We start from the raw sequence: 24,020 nt of genomic DNA, 5'->3' as shown, positions 1-24,020 counted from the left end.
CTTTGCAAATTCAAACGTGAGGGGTTCTCAGCATTACACCAAGTGCGCAGATCCTTTCGGAACTATAATTTGGAGTTTAGATTTATTTCAAGCAGGACTGTTAAGAAGGCTAATTCTCTGGTGTGAGGAGCTTGGAGAGACTCCTGAGGGCTCTGATGCCAGGGTCCCAGTGCGGCAGCTGTGCAGAATCCTCCTCAGGCAGCTCCAATCCCCACCGTGCAATCCAGGACAGATTCTGCTACTCACCACAGGCCTGCCCGCCCTGCCCCCACTACAGTCTCCTCCCCTTGCACGAGGTCCCCCCTCCCCCAGCCGTCCCCCGCGTGGAGTCCTCGCCTCACGCTTCTCTCCCGCCATTCTGCCTGCTGCACACTCAGCCCTCCAGGAGGTTCGCACCACCGCGCTCAGCTGCTGTGCCGCCTACAAAGCCTACTGAACTGAGTGGACTAGGCGCCCCAGGGTCATCCAGCCTCCAGGCTCGTTATCCTGGCGTTCCAGTCTGACTGGAACAACCACCGTTCCCACCGCCATCATGGCCGACGGGTCTGACACGGGAGGGCGTCCCTGCCACCACCGTCGACACACGGCCCCGGCCGCCACTGGCCCACCACCCACTCTGGCCCCGCAGCAAACAGGTAACAACAAGGGGACAGCTCCAGAGCTTGAGGCCGCTGCTGGGAGCTCGTTATCCAAAGGGTTGGCAGGGGCAGACGGAGACGGACGGCTACCAGACAGGAGGCAGAGGCGTTCTGCCACATGTCGCTCTCCGGTGCACTACCTGAAGGACCGCGAGACGGGTGGGCCATGGCGCGCAGGGTTCCGGGACATTGAGAACGAGCTGTTTAGTCAGGCAGTGCGGAGCCTGCCCGGGTTGCTGAAGGAACGCCAGCTGAACCTGGGCACCCTCAACAAGGTGTTCGCGTCTCAGTGGCTGAACAGCAGGCAGGTGGTGTGTGGCACCAAGTGCAACACGCTCTTCGTGCTAGACGTATACTCGGGCCAGATCACTCGCCTCCCTCTGATTCGAGACATGTTTCCGATGGTGGCCAGAGCCCGGCGGGGCTGTGGCATCCACGCTCTTGAGCTGAATCCCTCCAAGACGCTTATGGCCACGGGAGGTGAAAACCCCAATAGCCTGGCCATCTACCATCTGCCGTCCCTGGAACCCATGTGCCTTGGCGACCTCCAAGGCCACACGGACTGGATCTTTGCCATTGCCTGGATGAGTGACACCGTGGTTGTGAGTGGCTCCCGGGATGGCACCCTGGCGCTATGGTGGTTGGACCCTGACAATTCAAATGACAGCATTGTGTCAGGCGATGTAGTGGTGTCCCCTATGAATATGCACATCAGCCCAAAGGACCTGGAAGCCATCCCCAGGGCCAGCAGCAACCCCTATAACTACCAGGTGCGTGCCCTTGCCTTCAGCAGCAAGAACCAGGAGCTGGGATCAGTTTCCCTGGACGGTTACTTCCACTTATGGAAACCAGAGAACCACCTGTCCAAGATGCTGTCCATCAGGCTGCCCTACTTTGGCGAGAACGTTTGCCTGACCTACTGTGATGATTTGTCCCTGTACGCTGTAGGCTGCCAGTCTCATATCTCATTTCTAGATCCACGCCAGCGCCGACACAACATTCGAACCGCACACTCCCGGGAAGGTGGTACCTGTGTGTGCTCGCTGAGCTTTTACCAGCACATCATTACGGTGGGAACAAGCCATGGCTCCCTGCTCTTCTATGACGTCCGCGCCCAGAAGTTCCTAGAGGACAGACGGGGGTGCATCCCAGACACCCCTCCAGGGTCTGCCGGGAAGAAGCTCAAACTCAACTGTGGCAGAGGCTGGCTCAGACATGATGAAATCCTGGCACACTACTTTGGTGGTACGGATGAATGGTCAAATGCGCTCTACACCCACTGCTACAACTGGCCAGAGATGAAGCTCTTCACGGCTGGAGGACCTCTCTTTTCTGCCCTCTATGGGAATTATGCTGGCTTGTGGAGCTAGGTATGGTGCTCTAATTCAAAGTACACAAATTGACCCTCTAGTTCCTTCTAACTTTCCTTTGTTGTGCAGCATTTATATGTTTAATTCCATGACTTTTTTTTTTTCAGATGGAATTGTCCTGATGCACACCTCCTTCCTCCATGCAGAGAAAGGAAAAAGGTCACATTCAAAACTTCTTAGGATTTTGCTCCTCCCATACAGTAACATTTGGAATTTTCATTCAGATAATTTTGGCTGAGCATTAGTTGCATTCTGTCTTTGAGTTATTCATGTATTCTGGTTTATTAAGTGATTGCAGTCATGCTCTTATAGTTATTAATATTTTTGTCTTTAATACTACAACATTACACTGTTTAGTCATTTTTCATTGCAAAAATATTGTATATTCAGAATGTTTTCTAAGCAGAAGTTTAGAAAATGTTCTGTGTTCTATAGAGCTTACTGCAATTTTTATAACATCATTCTAATTGTGAAGTACACTTCGTATTCTGTATTACTTACTTTTGGAAACAATTCTCTTGAAAATTGTGATCTGAGAGCACACATCTTCGTAGTCTTGATTCTGAATTTTTTTAAATCCTAGAATCTGATATTTGTATAAAAATCCCAGTTGATTACAATACTTAAGAGATATAAGGGTTCTACTTAATTGAACTAATCAGAAAATCAAATCAATATTTTTGTCTTTCAAGCCTTATTTTTAGCTTATATGACCTTTCCTAGCAAAAAGAATGCCTTAGTCCTTCAACATTTGTGAATATATTTTAATGCATTCTGTTTGAGATACTTGCAGAATTTCACGGCCACCACTCAAAGCAAGGGTCTTAAGTGTAAACTTGGAAAGTATGGCCACCTGAGTGGAATGTATTCTGATCTAGGAGATTGCCTGGGCATTTTGATATTGCTCTTTTTTATTTCATATGTTGTTATACTTGAGCATTCTTTCAATTTTCCATGTATACTTTGTTAAATTGTGGAACATCATTCAGCTCACTCTGAACAATAGATTCTTGATTTGTTAATATTACTAAGATTTTATATTTTCAATATCAAAGATTCATATTCAAAGTAGAATACATGTGTTGTTACAAATGATGCCATAGTGTTGGCAGTGTGGCATAGCTTGTACAGCTACCAGCTGCCGTGCCGGCATATTTTGGGTGCCTGTTCGAATCCTGGATGCTTGATTTCCAATTCAGCTCTCTGCTATGGCCTGGGAAAGCAGTAGAAGATGGCCCAAGTCTTTTGGCACCTGCTTTAGAGACCCAGAAGAAGCTCCTGGCTCCTGGATTTTGATTGGCCCAGCTCCAGCCATTAGGGCAACTTGGGGAGTGAACCAGAGGCTGGAAGACCTTTCCTTTTCTCTGCCTTTCCTTCTCTCTCTGTCTAACTCTGACTTTAAAAGAACTAAATAAATCTTTTAACAAATGATGGCATAACTTTAAATTTGATGATCTATAATAATCAACAACACAAAAATTTGTTTTAGGATGATGAGCTGGAAATAAATAATAAATGAGATTATTTTGATGAAAGTTACTTTGAGACTCAGGTTTAATGCAAACTGTAGACTAGTGTGGAAAATGTTAATACTTGTGTACATGTTAGAACATTCTAAGAGGGAAGGAAAATTGGTCCTTCCTCCATGCCAAACAGATTGTGCTGATTTTGGATCAGTATTATGCCACATCTCTTTTTCTTTAATGATTTTTGGAAGATTTATTCGTTTTTTAAGGCAGAGTGCGTTTGTGTGTTATGTGTGTGTGTGTGTGTGTGTAAGAGAGAGAGCGAGAGAGAGAGAGAGACAGAGAAGAGAGAGGGAGAGGGAGATCTTCCATCTGTTGTTTCACTCCTCAAATAGCTGCAGCAGCCAGGGCTGGAATAAGGAGAAGCCAGGAGCCAGAAGCTTCTCCCAGGTCTCCCCCCACATACATTCAGGGTCCCCAAGCGATTGAGCCATCTTCTGCTGCTTTCCAAGGTGCATTATCTGGATGCTGTCTTGGAAGTGGAGCAGCCGGCACTCAAACTGGTGTCCAAAGGGATGTGGTGGCTTTACACACTGTGCCACAATGTCTGCCCCGTTCCTTCTTTTGTTTTTTTGCACTCACCTTGTAATTATCATCTCTTTGTTACTATGTTCAAAGAGCTCATTTATGATTAAAGGAGTTAACATATTTCATACATTGCAAACGAAATACCATGTTTTTTTTTGGGTCTACTTTACTACATGTGTTTTGCTTGTACAGAATTTATGCACTGAAATATAACTAAGTTCTTTTGCTGTTCTAAAAACTGTGCTGGACTTTTGAATTGGATATTATTAAATTCATAGATGAGCTGGAAATGAAAAATAAGTGAAATTTGTTTGATGAAAGTTACCTTGGGTCTCAGGTTAAATTCAAATATTGGACTAGAGTGGAAACAGTTTGTACTTCTGTATATGTTAGAACATCTTAGGTGGGAAATGAAATTTTCCCTTACTCAAAGCAAGGTGGATTGTGCTGACTTTGGATTATTATTATGTTATGTCTATTTTTCTTTAATGATTTTTAAGATTTATTGATTTTTTGAAGGCAGAGTTAATGAGAGAGAGAGAGAAAGAGAGAGAGGGAGAGGGAGAGAGAGAGGAGAGAGAGTGAGAGAGAGAGAGAGAATCTTCCATCTGCTGGTTCACTCCCCAGATGACCATAATGTCCAGAGCTGGGCCAGGCTGAAGCCAGTTGTTTCCTCTAGTCCAAGCACCTGGACCATCTTTTGATCCTTTCCCATGTGCATTAGCAGGGAGTTGTATTGCAAGTCGAGATGCTGAGATGGGAAACTGCACCCATATGGCATGGTTGTATTGTAGGCATGAATTAAAGTTCCATGACACATTGCCTCCCTCTGCCCTGTTGTTTCTTAATGTTTTGGGACTCACTTGCTGCCTTTGTGTCTAGAGACTACATGCTGTTATGTCACAAATCAAAACCACTTGTGAAATAAATGATATTAAATTTGGATTTAGCATTACAGAAAAAAAACTTAATTCCTGATGACTGCTTTAGTAATTTCAGTTTATTGTTATATGAGTAAATGCATTGTGTGCATATATGATTTTCCAATTCAGTTGTTAATTTATTGAGAGCAGAGAATGTACATTTCATCTTTGTATTCCCTCATTTCTCCATAATGACCTATAAAATAAAACATATTCAGTAAATATTTACTGAATGAATATACTTGCCTCTGGAGATTTAAAGTTCAAGGTTTTCAATAAATAAATATTTACTTTTAATATAGAATTCTGTTTTGTCTTACCCGCCTCCTTAAAATAACTTTTTGCTTTTACTTTTTACTTATTTGAACAAAAGAGAGAATGAGAGAAAGATCCTCAATATCCTGGTTCCCTCCCAAAATGCCCACAGCAGCCTAGATTGGGCAATTCTGTGGCTGGGAGCCAGACTCAATCCAAGTTTCTCATGTCAGTGGCAGGGACTCAACTATATCACCAGCTGCCTTCCAGAGTATGTACTCTCAGGAAGCTGGAATCCTAAGCAGTCATGGGATTTAAATCCAGGCACTCTGATATGGGAAGTCAATGTTCCAAATGATATCTTAATGTCAATGACAAATATCTGCCCCAGTTCTGCCTCCCTTTTTCCTGAAAATTTGCCCTAATTCATTTCTAAGTCAGATGATAGTGCTTAACCAAGTTCATAAACATCTATATGTATTTGATACTAGAAGCCTAAGGTGATGCTAGGAGATGAAGGAAAATGTATATATTTTATGTAGAGCTGGAAATTAAGCATTTTCTGTGAAAACATTGAGATTTAAAGTGTTTTATAAAATATTTTTTTCACAATAATTATTTTCCATTATATTCTTTTGTTCTTGATTTACTCACATTAAATTAATAGTTTTAAACACTGAAAATCATTGTTGATATTTGTAATTTGTAATGCTTCATAGGCACGGAGGTGATTTTTCAAATAACCTTTTGACTTCAAGTGTGGTAAATCTCTTTGAAATTAAATTACCAACTGAAGAGTGTGCAGCATTTAATAAGAGGGAGACACATGAGGGATAAATATCAGGGAAAATATGCAGGCACATCAGTAGAATTTTCAGAAAACCTTTAGGGGCATGTAACAGAGTTAGTGTGTACTTCAGTCAACTGTCTGCATGCAGTTTATATCAGTAATCAAGAATAGCAAAATAACATTGAATAATGATCCAAATGCTAAAATTCTAGAGCATCTTCTAAATTTTACCACAATTTTTAAAATCACCCTCAGAACAGTTTTCCTTTAAAGCACCATAGAATATTATGATTTTTGGAAATTTGTAATTTGTGTATTTTACATTAAGTATGACTAAAGAAAATGATATTTTAAACAAATTCATCAAAACATAGATCAATTGACTGATTGATCATTCCTTGGAAGCCACATTAGGGAGATAAACATTTTTGTAGTCTTCATCAGAATCTGTAGCATATTCTCTGAGGTAGTAATCCTCATCCTTAATTTGATATCTAAAACAGAATTGAAAATCACTTGGGAAAAAGTGTGCATAATAAGTAACAAGAGAGTAAGAAAGTAAGTTGTTAGTAGGAGAGCTCAAATATTTTTAAAAGATTTATTTATTTATTTATTTGAAAAGCAGAGTGAGAGAGAGAGAGTGAGAGAGAGTGAGAGGTGTCTTCCATCTGCTGGTTCACTCTCCAAATGGCCTCAATGGCTGGAGCTGAGTGGATCTGAAGCCAGGAGCCAGGAGCTTCTTCCAGGTCCATTACCCCAGTGCAGGGGCCCAAGGACTTGGGCCATCTCCCACTGCCTTCCCAGGCCATAGCAAAGAGCTGGATTGGAAGTGGAGCAGCCAGGACTCAAACCCGTGCCCATATGGGATGTTGGCACTTCAGGTGTCATCCTCATTGGCTATAGCACAGTGCTGACCCCTCAAAATATTTTCTTAAAGGATTTCCAAAAGTACGGTATTGGAACACTATTGGCTTAAGTCTATTATGTCACAAGACTAGAGCAGTTGTGTCCTAGTGGCAAAAATCCCATGACAATGGATGAAATGTGCAATGTGCACTGTCATGAATGGGATTTGGAAAGTGAGGCAGGAGACTCAGCTAAGATGTTCAGTTCTTGAGTAGCAATGGACCAGGTGACTATAATTGCCATTACTTAAATCGGCTCCTGGGAAAAAAAGGTTCACAAGTGGAGAACTCTAATGAACAATTCTAAACTCGCCATTTCGCTAAGTGGGAACCCTAAAAAATAGAGAAACGTGAGAGCATTTAAATACTGGGGGCAGGAATGAAGAAGAAGATGCAAACGTGAAAGGCAGCTATATCAACCTTTTAGGATAAGGGCACGGGATGGACTGAATTTCCTTCCTGTTAGGAGAACCACAAGAGAGACAGAACTGAGTACAGACACTTAAATCCAGAGCCCTCCCAGAACATGCGTTCCGTGAATCACGGGCAGCCTCGCTCAGTCCTGGCAATGGGGTTGGGGATGGTCAGGGACAGCCTGGGGCATGCGTGAGCTCACCTGGAGCATGTGCAAGCATGCCTGGAGCATGCACGAGCCTGCCGTTTGCATGAGCGAGCCTGCCAGTTGCAGGCGCACACTTGGTTGTCCTTGATTTCAAAGTCCCAGGGTTTTGCCATTTGAGGGTTAGTAATTTTCCAACTGCCTCCTGCTTTGTTCCTACTTATCTCATAGTGCTCCTTCATTCCTTAAAAACCTTTCTTGGAATCCATCAGGGCGGCTGGTAATAGGGCAAAGAAGTAGAGTGGGAGTGGGGACGGGGTGTGTGTGTAGGTGTCCGCAGGGCACTGACATAGGCCAGAAATAACTTGGAAAGATCTTTTTTTATAAATAGTTTGTATTTTTTAAATTTTTATTTAGTAAATATAATTTCCAAAGTACAGTTTATGGATTATAATGGCTCCCCCCCCCATAACTTCCCTCCTACCCTCACCCCTCCCATCTCCTGCTCCCTCTCCCATTCCATTCACATCAAGGTTCATTTTCAATTCTCTTTATATACAGAAGATCGATTTAGTATATATCAATTAAAGATTTCATCAGTTTGCACCCACACCGAAACACAAAGTGTAAAATACTGTTTCAGTACTAGTTATAGCATTACTTCACATTGGACAACACATTAAGGACAGATCCCACATGAGGAGTAAGTACACAGTGACTCCTGTTGTTGATAGCTTGTATTTTAACTTAAATAAATGTAGAGATATTTGATAAAAATTTCCATGAAGGTTACTGAAGAACTTTACCTTAATAATTGCTTATCTTCTTGTAGGTAATAGGATATTTTTATTGTATTTTTGTAATTTTGGACATTCAGATAAAAATATTTTCCTTTTTTAAAAGATTTATTTATTTGAAGCTTAGAGTTACCTTAAAGGAGAGTGAGAGTGAGAGAGCAAGAGCGAGGAGAGAGAGAGAGAGAAAGGAATCTTCCATCTGCTAGCTCACTTCCCAAATGGCTGCAACGGAGTTAGAGTTACTTAGAAGGAGAATGTTTAACCTATGCCACAGCTCTGGCCCTAGAAAATATTTATACCACTTCCTACTTGGGATGAAATTTTAAAAAGGGAATGGAATACATATTTTTACTTTTGTTTGCTTACTTTGTTTTTCTTCATTGACTGGACTTTCTCATAGTTTGAGGTATGTCTCATGCCAAATCACGTTATTTAACTTTTCAAAAAATTAGAAGCCTATTTGTATTTGTATCTTGTAGATATCTAGTTCTTCAAAATATTGTCCACTTTTAGGACAGTAATATAAAGATGTACAATTACTTGTGTTATCTGTGAGTGTGAAATAGTTGACAAAAGTCAAAACTTCAGAACATCCATAAATACAACTTAGCTTAAAATACAAAAGATGATCCTCGACTCAAATATTTATATATAAATTACCTATCACTGCTTCCTGGAAAACATTGTTACATAAAGTTATGCATAAAATTGTTTGCTCTCCAATTATTTACATAAGTTTCCTCAATTATTTTTCTGGCTCAAAAATTTATAACTTTATTGCTTAGAATGGGTTAATTTCTATCTTTAGATTAAATTTCCTTTAAAAAGGAAAACAGATTTACTGATAGGATATATTCACTGAAATAAATTGAGGTATATACTCTGGGGGCAAAATAATCTGGTAAATACATTCTACTTTAACAAAATTTAATCCCTAGAGGTTGATTTTTATCCATCTGTATTCAGCATGGTGCAAGTTGTCATTATTTTTCATTAATATTCATTTTGGAGTGATTTTAGAAAGAAATTTATGATTCGCCTCACCCTGCCCCAAATGTTTTACTGATAGCTTCTATTCTCTGCAAGTATGAGGTAGCCCAGATGTCTTAAACATGTTGCCATGGGAGCCACTGAAAGATACAGCATAGGTCATAGAGGTTTGCCTTTAATGGGTGCTATTCTGAAATTTACTAAATGGGCTATTTACAGTTATTTCCTACTACTAGCCGGCCATGAACCCACAAATACCTGGCTTGGAATTTTGCAACAGTGAAAGGGCAAAGATGGTCAGGCTGGACCATAGGAAGGGAGTCTCTTTAATTGCATGGTTCTTTTTTTTTTCAACTTTTATTTAATAAATATAAATTTCCAAAGTAAAACTTTTGGATTATAGTGGCTTTTCCCCCCATAACCTCCCTCCCATCCACAACCATCCCATCTCCCACTCCCTTTCCCACCCCATTCTTCAGGATTCATTTTCAATTATCTTTATATATAGAAGATCAACTTAGTATATACTAAGTAAAGATTTCAACAGACTGCACCCACACAGACACATAAAGTATAGAGTACTGTTTGAGTAGTAGTTTTACTGTTAATTCGCATAGTACAACACATTAAGGACAGAGATCCTACATGGAGAGTAGGTGCACAGTGACTCCCATTGTTGATTTAACAATTGACAGTCTTATTTATGATGTCAGTAATCACCCTAGGCTCTTGTCTTGAGTTGCCAAGGCTATGGAAGCCTTTTGAGTTCGCCAATTCTGATCTGATTTAGACAAGGCCATAGTCAAAGTGGAAGTTCTCGCCTCCCTTCAGAGAAAGGTACTGACTTCTTTGATGGCCCGTTCTTTCTGCTGGGATCTCACTCACAGAGATCTTTCATTTAGGTGATTTTTTTTTTGCCACAGTGTCTTGGCTTTCCATGCCTGAAATACTCTCATGGGCTTTTTAGCCAGATTTGAATGCCTGAAGGGCTGATTCTGAGGCCAGAGTGCTGTTTAGGAATCTGCCATTCTATGAGTCTGCTCATAGAATGTGTATCCCGCTTCCCATGTTGGATTGTTCTCTCCCTTTTAATTCTACCAGTTATTATTAGCAGACACTAGTCTTGTTTATGTGATCCCTTTGACTCTTAGTCCTATCATTATGATCAATTATGAACTTAAACTGATCACTTTGATTAGTAAGATGGCGTTGGTAAATTCCACCTTGATGGGATTGAATTGGAATCCCCTGGCACATTTCTTGCTCTACCATTAGGAGTAAGTCCGAGTGAGCATGTGCCAAACTGTACATCTCCTCCCTCTCTTATTCCCACTCTTATATTTAACAGGGATCATTTTTCAGTTAAATTTAAATGCCTAAGAATATTTGTGTGTTAATTGAAGAGTTCAACCAATGGTATTAAGTAGACCAAAAAAATACTAAAAGGAATAAAGTAGTAAGTTGTTCCTCGACAGTCAGGACAAGGGCTGATCAAATCATTGTTTCCCTTCAGCAGGTTTCTTTTTAGGTGCTCAGTTAGTTGTCACCGATCAGGGAGAACATATGATATTTGTCCCTTTGGGACTGGCTTATTTCACTCAGCATGATGTTTTTCCATATTCCTCCATTTTGTTGCAAATGACCGGATTTCATTTTTTTTTTTTTACTGCTGTATAGTACTGCATGGTTCTTTTTTGCAAGCAGATAGTCTTTATTTCATATGCTGTATTAACCCTGTTACTATAGGGAAATAACATGAGGCAGGGCATATTTTTAAAGAAAAAAGAAAGGTTTATTTAACTCCCAGTTCTGGCTGTTCAAATCTATGCCTCTGACATTGGCTCAACGGTGGAAGGTTTCATGGTGGGACCTTGTAATATAGTGAGAGATCACATGACAAAACAGGAACCAAGAGTGAAACTGTGGTACCACAAGAATTGCATTAGTCCATTCAGAGGGCCCTGGCCTCTATGCCTTAAAGACTTCCCACTAGGCTCTGCCACTTAAAGGTCTCAAAACCTCTTAATATCATCACATTGATTATCGAAATTCTAACACATATACTCCTGTGGAACAAGCTACTTCCAAACCCTAGCATATGTCTTTTTTCTACATTTGTTTCTATTAAACAGAATGAATCACTTAAATTGTCCATGCTTTCATAGGGAACATTTTGGTACTAGATTTATTCTAATGTTTTCAGGTTGAAATAACAGTTAACTATAGGAGTATCTAGTCCCCTCTCCATCGATTTGAATGTAAACTCTTTCATAGCAACACCTAATACATGCATGCACTGGGGTGTTCAATACCATGACAAATAAATCAATTCCTTGGCATAAATTTAGTGAATGTGATAAGGACTGTGTTAACTGATGAAGTATATGCCAAAATAGATCACAGAGTATTGATGGTGATTTATGATATTGTATTATGTGGTTTGGCCAGAAACTATCATGAACTAATTGCTTTGCCCATGGATGATCCTGGATCTGGAGAACCAAAATGAAATAACTATTAATTTAGAACCCTACAGATCTGGGTTTAAATCCCAGTTCTCTCATTTGCTATTGAAAAGCCATGGATGATTAGTTAACTTCTATAAACTTGACCTTTTATCAGAGTACATTAAAAACTTTATGAAGATGGGAAAATAAAATTTTGGTGCAAAAAGTAAAATCTTTGCATAGTTATTTTTATAGTATACATGTGATCTGACTTTTAAAAATTCAGTTATTTAATTTTTAATTATGTAGTTAATGAAAGGCCAAGAAATAGAATGAGACATAGCAGGAAGATGGAATCAGGAGTGGAGCCAAGTGCTGAATCCAGGAGCTCTGATATGGGATGGGGGCATCCCAAATGGTACCTTAACCACTATGCCAAACATCCACCCTGTATTTTTCATGACTTTTTAAAGACTATTCATATTACTAACTTTTGTATCAGCTACTTATAGTATATTAATTATCTTCCTCTCTATGACACAATTATTCTTTTTTTTTTAAATTTTTTGACAGGCAGAGTGGACAGAGAGAGAGAGAGAGAGAGAGAGAGGTCTTCCTTTTCCATTGATTCACCCCCCAATGGCCACTGCAGAGACAGGAGCCAGGTGCTTCTCCTGGTCTCCCATGCGGGTGCAGGGCCCAAGGACTTGGGCCATCCTCCACTGCACTCCCGGGCCATAGCAGAGAGCTGGACAGGAAGAGGAGCGAATGGGACAGAATCAGGGACCCTGACTGGGCATAGAACCGGGTGTGCTGGCGCTGTAGGCAGAGGATTAGCCTATTGAGCTGCGGCACCAGCCCACAATTATTCTTGTTAGGAGATTTAATTATTTTTTGGTACTTGATTATTACAAAAGCAGTACAAGTACATTGTGGAAAATCAGATATATAAAGCAAAATAGAATAAAAATAAAACCACTACAGTTCCACGAACTCAGGTTAATACTATAAGCAACTTATTGTGTATCTTTCAAGAATATTTATATTCATATAAAACTGTATATATGTATGCATATATGATATTGCTACTAAAATGGGAATATTTTAAAAATATTTATTTATTTATGTGAGAGTCAGTGAGACAAGGAGAGGTTGAAGGAGATAGAGATATCTTCCATCCACTGGTTCACTCCCAAAATGACCACATAATTAATCTGGGAACTAGGAACTTCATCAGGTCTTCTATATGGGTGATAGAGGCCCACATACTTGGACCATCTTCCACTGCCTTCTCAGCAAGGAGTTGGATTGGAAGCAGAGTAGCTGGGACTCAAACAGGCATTCTGATATGGGATGCTAGGATTTTAAGTGGAAGATTAATGCACTGAACCACCATACCAACCCCTGAAAATACTTTTTATTTGTAGTATTGTGACCTACTTTATTCTTTTAATGACTCTGTTATTCCCTGTCAACAAATATTCTTCTTATCTCACTCTTGGAGTCTTTACAGTACAGGTTGTAACTCAAAATGCACAATTTTTGCCCCACATAGGAAATGGTTCATATCACCAGAAATTATTAGAATGACACAAGACTATACTTTCAGGGATCATTTTATAGTACACTACTAGAATGACACACTATATATTTAAACAAATATAATATATACTTAAACCTCAAAAGTTGATAATTTTAGTGTGTAGTGGTATTGTCTATCTAGGTATCTGCTGAATTCAGGGATTTTCATACTTTGGATGATTACACGGCTGCTTGCACATATCTTGAAAGTGAGAGATCCTCCAGCTTCATATTAGATGTTACATAACAATTTCCTACTAAACAACCATGTTATTTGATTGTTTTCAAATAATAAATTTGAAATAAAGCCAACAAAGGTGATATTTACTGTAGAGTTTATGATGTAGCAGAGGAGAAATGCAGCTCGTTCACTAAAATAAAAATGTAAAAATGTGTGTATAATATTAAGGGCATATAGTAAATTCAATGAGAATATGAAGAGACCAGTGATTAATTCTGCCTGGAGAGGTTATGGAGCATTTTGAAACAAGGCATTGATTGTGCTCGAACTATATTCCTAAAATGTACTAGTAGTCTATTTCAGTTATGACCAGAATACTCATATGTATACCTAGTAATCAAAATGTAATATATCATAATTAATGAAATATGTTATTTTTTCATTTTATCATTCCCAATATTTATCATCAGTAGCCAAATTTATATTAATCCTATCAAGGGATTCTATGCATTCTCTTTATTTTTCATGAATACTATTTTTATTTATATAAGATGTACAGATTTCATGTGTTTCGTATATACAGATTTAACAATATAGTGGTACTTCCCACACTATCCTCATTCCAGCCCAGGCTCCTACTCTCCCTCCTACTTCCTTTCATATTATTTTAAGTTTTGCAATGACATACTTTCAGTTAATTTTATACTCATAAGCTTAACCCTCCACTAAGTAAATAATTCAACAAATGGTAAGAAGGAAAAATACTCTGTTCTTCAACTGTAGAGACAAGGGCTGTAAACAATAATCAAATCTCAAAATGTCAGTTTTGTTCATATACATTACATTTTTTTTGTAATGAAAATGTATGGTGTTTGTCTTTTTGGGACTGGCTTATTTCATTAAATAAAATCGTTTCCAGTTGCATCTATTTTGGTGCAAAAGACTGGATTTTAGCATAAAATTTTTCTAAATCTGAGAAGAATGTCATTGGTATTTTGTTTGGGATGGCATTGAATCTGTAAGTTGTTCTCGGTAGTATGGACAGTTGGATGATATTAATTCTCCCAATCCTCGAACATGGAAGATTTTTTCCCATTTTTTTATGTCTTCTTCTATTTCTTTCTTTAATGTTCTGTAATTTTCATCATAGAAATCTCTGACATCCTTGGGTACATTTATTCCAAGGTATTTTTTGTAGCTATTGTGAATGTGATTGATATTGGAAGTTCTTTCTCAGCTATGATGTTGCCTGTGTATATAAAAGCTATTGATTTTTCTGTGTTGATTTTATATCCTGCCGATTTACCAAGAAGAATTGGAAATAAATGTCTGGTAGAATTCTGCAGTGAAACAATCTGATCCTTGGCTTTTCTTTGTTGTGAGGATTTTTATTACTGATTCAATCTCCTTCCATATTTAGACAAGGCCATAAGCAAAGTCGAAGTTCTCTCCTCCATTCAGAGTCAAGTGTATCCTTCTTTGATAACCACTTCTTTCCACTGGGGTCTCACCCAAAAAGGTCCTTCATGTAGGGCACTTTTTGCCACACAATTTTGGCTTTCCATGCCTGAAATGCTCTCATAGTCTTTTCAGCCAGACCAGAATGCCTTAAGGGCTGATTGTGAGATCACAGTGCTATTTAAAGAGATTGTCATTCTACGAATCTGCTGTAAGGACTGCTTCCCATGTTGGAACATTCACTCCTTTTTAAATCTATTATTATTACTAAACACTTAATCCTATTTATATGATCACTTTAACACTTAATCCTATCTATATCATCACTTTATCTCTTAATCTAACCATATGCTCACTTTAACACTTAAATGATATTTTTACTACCCAGCTTAAGGGGATTTGGGGTCCCATGGTAAGTTTTTAAACTGTACCCTTAGAAGTAAGTCTGTAGGAACGTACAAAGAACTATACAATTTGCAATTACAAGCTTCATACACTTCAGAATCACAATTTTAGGAACAATATGATTCCTCCAGCCATGCCCACGCTCCCACCCATACTTCTACTGCCCTTCCTCCTTCCTCTCTTATTCCCACGCTTGTTTGTTACTAAGATCTATTTTCAATTAACTTTATATACATATGATTATCTCTATGTTGAGTAAAGAATTCAACAAATAGTATGGAAAACAAAAAAAAAAAAAGAAAAAAAGAAAAAAACTGTTCCTCAAGAGTCAAGGGCTGTTTAAGGTCATTACTTCTGAAAGTGTCTATTTACTTCTACAGATTGCCTTTTAAGTGTCCTATTAGTTATCCCAGGCCAGGAGACTATAAGGTATTTGTCCCTTTGAGACTGGCTTATTTCACTAAGTATGATGTTTTCCAGTTTCATCCATTTTTTTTTTGCAAATGATCAGATTTTGTTTTTTTTTTAACCACTGAATAGTATTCTGTGGCATACATATCCCATGATTTCTTTATCCAGTCTTCCGTTGACGAGCATTTGAGTTTATTCCATGACTTATCTATTGTGAATTGAGCTGCAGTAAACATAGGGGTACAGAAAACTCTTTCATGTGCTTATTTCATTTCCCTTTGGTAAATTCCCAGGAGTAGGATGGCTGGGTCATATGGTAGGTCTATATTCAGATTTCTGAGATATCTCCATACTGTCTTCCATAGTAGCCTTACCATTCCCACCAACAGTGGATTATGGTACCTTTTCCCACATATCAATGGCAGCATTTGTTTTTTTAATTTTTTCAACTTTTATTTAATGAATATAAATTTCCAAAGTACAGCTTATGAATTACAATGGCTTTTCCCCCCTATACTTCCCTCCCACCTAAACCCTCACCTCTCTCGCTCCCTCTCCCCTTCCATTCACATCAAGATTCATTTTAATTCTCTTTATATACAGAAGATCAGTTTAGCATATATTAAGTAAAGATTTCAACAGTTTGTACCCACACAGAAACACAAAGTGAAAAATACTGTTTGAGTACTAGTAATAGCATTTTTTTCTTTTTTAACTTTTATTTAATGAATATAAATTTCCAATGTACAGCTTATGGATTACAATGGCTTCCCCCTCCCATAACTTCCCTCCCACCCGCAGCCCTCCCCTCTCCTGCTCCCTCTCCCCTTGCATTCGCATCAAGATTCATTTTCAATTCTCTTTATATACAGAAGATCAATTTAGTATATATTAAGTAAAGATCTCAACAGTTTGCACCCACATAGAAACACAAAGTGAAACATACTGTTTGAGTACTACTTATAGCATTAAATCAAAATGTACAGCACATTAAGGACAGAGATCCCACATCAGGGGAAAGTGCACAGTGACTCCTGTTGTTGACTTAACAAATTGACACTCTTGTTTATGGCACCAGTAACCACCCTAGGCTCACGTCATGAGTTGCCAAGGCTATGGAAGCCTTCCAAGTTCGCCAACTCTGATCATATTTAGACGAAGTCATAAAAGACAGGGTGAGGATAGTAACCAATGATCCTAAGAGTGGCATTAACTAGGTATGAACAATTATACAGCATTAAGTGGGGAAGAGGACCATCAGTACACACAGGTTGGGAGTAGAGCCATTTGTGGTAGAGTAGAGGTTATGATTACAAAGGAATGAGGCCCAAGTACGCTAGACAGGGTCTAGAACAAAGGACAGAGTCATTATTAGAGGAGCTAAGAAAGGTGCTGTCTAAGCTACAATTAAGTTTTCTGATTGAGAGGCAAATAGAACCTGACAGAAGGGGCTTGATAATAATTGTTGGGCTTTAGGCCTTGTAAGTTAAGAGGCCCAGACCTATCTATCTCTTCACATGGGGTATATCCTAAGGGAGGTGTGAACCTCCTAGGGGAAGGCACTCTGTTGACTTTCATTACTTGGCTGGCCTGGGAGGAGAGCTGGCCAGGTAAAGGCAGGTGGCATCTCTAACAAGAAATTTACAGTTCTGCCTGCAATGTTGCTGACCCTACTTGACCATCCCCTCAGCTGCAGTGGTCACTTTGGAAGTTGGGCTGAGTGAAGGGCTTTTGAGCTTAGAGCCAATAAGATCTGTGGCTCTGACCTGGGCATCTTTTGACTCCAGGGCAGGTCCATTTCCAGCGATCCAACTCTTGGCAGAGCTGCCAGGGCTCTTCACAAGCTGACTTCTGCTGAAGCCCAGGCTTACCCCATTGAAAGCCACTGCAGTGGACTGGCCTGTTGGGTCTCCTTGAGGGCCGATCACTGTACAGATCAGCCATTAATAGGCCTGCCACCCATTGCTTCTGATGCCTAGCTTTCTTTTCCTCCTGGTTTTTGTTAAAGCAGACCAGAGGATGCAAGTCAAGGGAGTGCCCAAGTCCCATCTCTAATCTTCGGTGGCCTGAACTACAAGTCTATAGTCACAGGCGTGTTCTGTAGTAGTTTTTCTAAGGTAGACAATGCCCATGAGGAAAATTATATTCTCACTTTAAAACTTTCTTTCCCTTTGGTCTGAAAGGGAGGTTTTTTCTACTTACTGTATACTTCGCTGATGGCGAAGTAAATCTAGCTATGAGATTATTATTTAAGTTCTTATTTTGGCTATGCTATTACAGAAAAATGTTAGCCATCTCTTTTATAAGGTCTAAAGATTAAATTGTGCGTCCTACAGATTCTTTTATAATAGAATTAGTTTCCTACCTTGAAGAGAATAGAGAAATGAAAGAACAAGTTGGGCTTAGAATAGAGAAATGAGGGAGCAAGTCCTAGATCGCTTGCTGACAATAGTAATATCACATGAAAACTTAGCAAACAGTTTCAACCATTAGATAACAACTTAAGAAAACATTTACCAGAGGGTCCAATGCCTTCTATAAATTTTAAGAATCATGTATTTGAAAACACCTCTTAAATATCTAACATGGTGTAGTTTGTTTAATCAGTAAACTTAAGCACAACCATATAAAATGTTTTTAGTTTCTTTCTACCAACAAGTATAAAACATGTGATGCAGAGATCAGGTCACACAAATTACAATGTATCTTTGATTAATTTTAGCAGCTTAAATTAATGGACAGTCTTATCTATAAGCCATTTAAAATAAAACTCTTAATAAAATTTTCCCATGTGGACATACAATATGTACACACATAAAACATAGCATAATAGACCAATATAGCAATTTTAATAATAGCTTTTAAAATCTTTAACTCTTTTTGTAGATTGCCAATTGATTTGAATTGCTTTTCGTTTTTAGTAACCTCAGTTAACCATACTTTCTCTCAGTTGGTACTGTTAATACATTATTGGCTTCATCTCTTTACAGAGCCATCCCAAAGTACTGAATACAATAGAAGTGGCTGGAAAATGTCCATAGGAACCTATGGTTGGACTGCTAAACACAGGACCAACAACGCTTTAGTTTCATGAGCAGCAAATCATGTATAACTGTGGATGACAAGAGACTTTAAGATGCCATGTTTAAAATTATAAACTCATCAACCAACAAGAGGCACTTGCTTACTTCACAGTATTTTTGAAAGTACCTGTTGGATTTTACAAGTATTTAACCCTTTAGTCCTCTGGGGCTTTCTCATTAAGATAACTATCATGTCTAGTAACACAAGATCATTAGACTTTTTAATTCTCAAACATTTGTATTAATAGCATTTTCCATTATAGAAACTTAAAATTTAGTACCAGGTCACATCTTGACAGTACTTCTAATGTAATCCAAATAGCCTGATTAGTTGGTGTCTCTATAAGATGAGAGACATTTTTTTCAGTTGGGCCCAAACTGGAAAAACCAAAGTCCAGGATTTACTGGAAATTTTAGAGACCAGATTGTTTGAAACTTTGGCTTGTTGAATGCCTGACAAGAATGCCAAGAAGGCTCAAAATCCAAAATATCTGGTTGAAATAAGATTCCTTAAAATCATGACATAACATAGACCAAATTTGATCATTGTTACAAGGTGATTATTCAAATCTTTGAAAATAATCACATATTTAAATAACCCATAGCTCTTAATAAAAATTCAGCTGTTTTTGAACAATTAGAATTTAACAGACATCAAGAGAGCATAATAGATTACTTTAACACATTGCTTTAACAGAGCATCAGAGTTTAATTCTATGTCAAAGAGAAATTGAGCTTCCTGTGATCTTTTGCTGTGAGGTTTCCTTCCTTTACCTTCTTTCATATTGGTGACCATGTTTCTGTGTTTCTGTGTGTAACACATCTTTAAGCATCTTTTGCAGGGCAGGATGAGTGGCAACAAATTCTTTCAGTTTCTGTTTGCTATGAAGAGTCTTAATTTCACCTTCATTCACAAATGAGAGCTTTGCAGGATATAGTATTCTGGGCTGGCAGTTTTTCTCTCTTAGTACCTGGGCTATGTCTCGCCATTCCCTTCTAGCTTGTAGGGTTTCTGATGAGAAGTCTGCTGTGAGTCTAATTGGAGATCCTCTGAGAGTAATCTGACGTTTCTCTCTTGCACATTTTAGGATCTTTTCTTTATGTTTCACTGTGGTGAGTTTGATTACAACATGTCGTGGTGAGGATCTCTTTTGGTCATGTTTATTAGGGGTTCTATAAGCTTCTTGTACTAAGATGTCTCTGTCCTTCTCCAAACCTGGGAAATTTTCTGCTAGTATGTCACTAAAAATGCCTTCTAATCCTTTCTCCCTCTCCATGCCTTCAGGAACTCATAGAATCCAAATGTTAGGTTTTTTTTTAATAGTATCCTGTAGATTCCCAACAATATTTTCTAGATTTCTAATTTCCTCTTCGTTTCTTTGGTTTGCCTGTTTCCTTTCCTGTTCTCTGTCTTCTAATTCCGATATTCTTTCTTCTGCTTCGCCCATTCTGTTTTTAAGGCTCTCTAATGTGTTTGTCATTTGATCTATTGAGTCCTTCATTTCATTATGATTTCTCGTCACTATCAAATTTCTTGTTCTACTAATTGTTTCATTTCATTTTGATTCCTCCTTAATATTTCATTTTCACGAGAGAGATTTTCTATCTTGTCCATTAAGGATTTCTGTAGTTCAAGAATTTGTTTTTGAGAACTTCTTAATGTTCTTATCAATTTTTTTTGAGATCCGCTTCTTGCATTGCTTCTATCTCATCATCTTCATAATCTTGAATTGGGGTGTCTTTTTCATTTGAGGGCGTGATAGTGTCTTCCTTGTTTTTGTTACCTCGGTTTTTGCGTTTGTTGTTTGGCATGTTGGAGATATTTGGTTTCTTCACTGTGTTGTTTTTTCTTGTTACACTTTGACTCTAGATTAAGTGGACTGTCTGATTTTGATGGAGCTAGAGGCTTGAGACGAGTGTGGCCTGAGAGCTCTGTGTGGTTCCTCAGGGTTGAGGGTGTGCCAAAGGTGACACTCCCAGGTTAGACGTGGTAAATCTCTCTTTCATTAATTCTTTTTTTTTATTCAAAAGGGAAGTAATTCCACACAGCTGAACGGAATTGGAGGTAGGTAGTAGGCGAATGATATACCCACAGGAGCCAGAGATTGGAAGCTCTTTCCCAAGGACCACACAGGGAATCTCTGCTGCCCTCAGTGTGGGCTCCAATTCTCCTGCAGTCTCTCACTGGGTTGCCAAGTTAGATGCTAATCTCCTGTTATTTCACCCCTCCCCCCAGAGTCAGGTGTTTCTGCTAGGCTCAGGGCCGTTGCAGACCTGAGGTCGCCCTGCTTATGACGTATGTCCAAAATGGCGCCTGCTCTTTGTCTTGCTCGCCTTTGAGAGGTGAGCGGAGAGAGAGAAACTCGTGTCCGTATCGATCAATTTTTTTTTCTCTCTCTTCTAGTTAGCCTGGTGAACTTTCCCCCACGGGATTTCAAGCCTCATTCGCTCTAGTCTCCTCTTTCCGCTTTCCTGCCAGTGTCTTGGGCTATTGAGTTTTGGCTCACCTCGCATTCCAGCGCTGGTGTGTTGATTCTGCCGCTGGTGTCCCGAACTTGGGCTCTCACGCTCTTCACGCAGGTCCACTATGAATCACTACTTCTGGAAGAGTTTCCTCTGCTGTTTCTTCCCCTACTTTTCCTTGAACCTGCAGTATCTCCACTTTTATTAAACTGTCTCTTCCCGGACTATCAGTGCGCTCCCTTCCTATTCTGCCATCTTGCTGTCTTCTAGTTATAGCATTAATTCACAATTTAGAACACATTAAGGACAGAGATCCTACAGGTGGAGTAAGTGCACAGTGACTCCTGTTGTTGACTTAACAAATTGACACTCTTGTTTATGGTGTCAGTTTTTTGTTGACTTTTGTATGAAAGTCATTCTAACTGGGGTGATTTGAAACCTCATTGTGGTTTTGATTTGCATTTCCCTGATTGCTAGTGAGCCTGAGGATTTTTTTCATTTGTTTGTTGGCCATTTGGATTCCCTCTTTTGAAAAATGGCTCTTTAAGTCCTTTGCCCATTTCTTAACTGGGTTGTTTGTTTTGTTGTTGTTTATTTTCTTGATTTCTTTATATATTCTGGTTATTATTCCTTTAGTGGTTGTATAGTTTGCAAATATTTTATCCTATTCTGTCTGTTGCCTCTAAACTTTACTCAGTGTTTCTTTTGCAGTACAGAAGCTTCTCAATTTGATGTAATCCCTAGTGTCAATTTTGGCTTTGACTACCTGTGCCTCTGGGGACTTTTCTAAGAACTCTTTACCTATGTCCATGTCTTGCAGAGTTCTGATGTAATAATTTGATGGTATTGGATCATGAATTAGGGCTTTAAACCATTTTGAGTGGATTTTTGTGTTAGGTGTAAGGTAGGGGTCTTGCTTCATACTTCTACATGTGGTGATCCGGTTTTATCAGCACCATTTGTTGAAGAGACTATCCTTGCTTCAGGAATTGATTTTAGCTCTTTTGTGGAAGATAAGTTGGATGTTAATGATTGGATTTATTACTGGCATCTTTGTTGTGTTCCATTGCTCTATCCCTCTGTTTTTGTATCAGTACCAGGCTGTTTTGGTTGTAACTGCCTTGTAGTATGTCTTGAAATCTGATATTGTGATGCTTCTGGCTTTGTTTTTGTTTTATAATATTGCTTTAGCTATTTGGGGTCTCCAGTGTTTCCATATGAATTTCAGCACAATTTTCTATATATGAGAAGAATGTTCTTAATATTTTTATTGGAATCACATTGAATCTGTAAATTGCTTTTTATAGTATGGACATTTTAATATTGATTCTTCCAATCCTTGAACATGGAAGATTTTTTCCATTTTTTGTATCTTCTTCTACTCCTTTAATGCTTTATGATTCTCATCATAGAGATATTTGATGTCCATGGATATATTCCAAAATATTTGATATTTTGGTAGCCATTGTGAATGGGGTTCATCTTAGGAGTTTTTTTTTTTTTCAACTGCGACATTGTCTATGTATACAAAGGCTGTTTATTTTCTATCTTGCTACTTTACCAAACTATTCTATGAGTTCTTACAGTCTCTGTGGAGTCTTTTAGATCCCCTATATTTAGGATCATGTCATCTGCGAATATGGATAGTTTGACTCCTTCCTTCTCAATTTGTATCCCTTTGATTTCTTTTTTTCACCTAATGTCTCTGGCTAAAACTTCCAGGAATATATTGAATAGCACTGGTGATAGTGGGCATCCTTGTCTGTTTCCAGAGCTCAATGGGAATGCTTCCAACTTTTCTCCATTCTATAGGATGCTGGCTGTGGGTTTGTCATAAATTTCCTTGATTGTGTTGAGAAATGTTCTTTCTATACCCAATTTTCTTAGAGTTTTCATCATGAAAGGGTGTTGTATTTAATCAAATGCTTTCTCTGAGTCCATTGAGATAATCGTATGCTTTTTTTTAATTTGTTGATGTGATGTATTACATTGAATTATTTGTGAATGTTGAACCATCCCTGCACACCAGGGATAAATCCCACTTGATTTGGATGAATGATCTTTCTGATGTGTTGTTGGATTCGATTGGCTAGTATCTTGCTGAGGATTTTTACATCTGTTTTCATTAGGGAAATTGGTCTGTAGTTCACTTTCTCTATTATATCTTTCTCAGGTTTAGAAATTAAGGTGATGCTGGCTTCATAGGAATAATTTGGTAGGGTTTCATCCCTTCTAGTTGTTTTGAATAGTTTGAGAAGAATTGGATTTAGTTTTTAAAATGCTTGGTAGAATTCAACAGTAAAGCCATCTGGTCCTGGGCTTTTTGTTCATTCGTTTGTTCATTTGTTTTGGGAGGGCCTTTATTACTGATTCAATTTCTATCTTGGTTACAAGTCTATTTAGGTTTTTTATGTCTTCATGGCTCAATTTAGGTAGGTTGTATGTGTCAGCTCTCCCTCTGCTAGCCGCATGTCTCTGCTGTAATGGAGGTGGAGGGAGAGGGAGAGATGCGCCACCTTTTTTCCTGTTTCTTTTTCCCCCACAACTTTGGGGGATCTGCGTGGGACTACAAAAGCAGTTCACTAAGCTCTTACTCCCATTGTATCAGCAGCTCTATGGGCCCGTTGGATCCCCTCTCACCTGGCTTGCCGGGGTGGACGTCCTCCTCCCTGGATCCAAATCGGGGAATCTTCTGTTGTGTTTTTGCTCT

The 24,020-nt window shown here is 38.9% G+C and overlaps 1 protein-coding gene across 1 annotated transcript; it reads left to right on the top strand.

Annotated features, from left to right (window-relative positions):
* The first annotated feature begins 532 nt into the window (after positions 1–532).
* On the top strand, positions 533–2,008 carry LOC133752702 (DDB1- and CUL4-associated factor 12-like protein 2). Its single transcript, XM_062183069.1, has one exon. The coding sequence runs from the start codon at positions 533–535 to the stop codon at positions 2,006–2,008; it is 1,476 nt and encodes a 491-aa protein (XP_062039053.1).
* Positions 2,009–24,020: the final 22,012 nt, after the last annotated feature.

Source organism: Lepus europaeus, chromosome X, assembly GCF_033115175.1.
Source record: "Lepus europaeus isolate LE1 chromosome X, mLepTim1.pri, whole genome shotgun sequence".
Lineage (NCBI taxonomy): Eukaryota > Metazoa > Chordata > Mammalia > Lagomorpha > Leporidae > Lepus > Lepus europaeus.
Note: the sequence above shows the minus strand (reverse complement) of the source record. Positions and strands in the feature narration are given on the sequence as shown.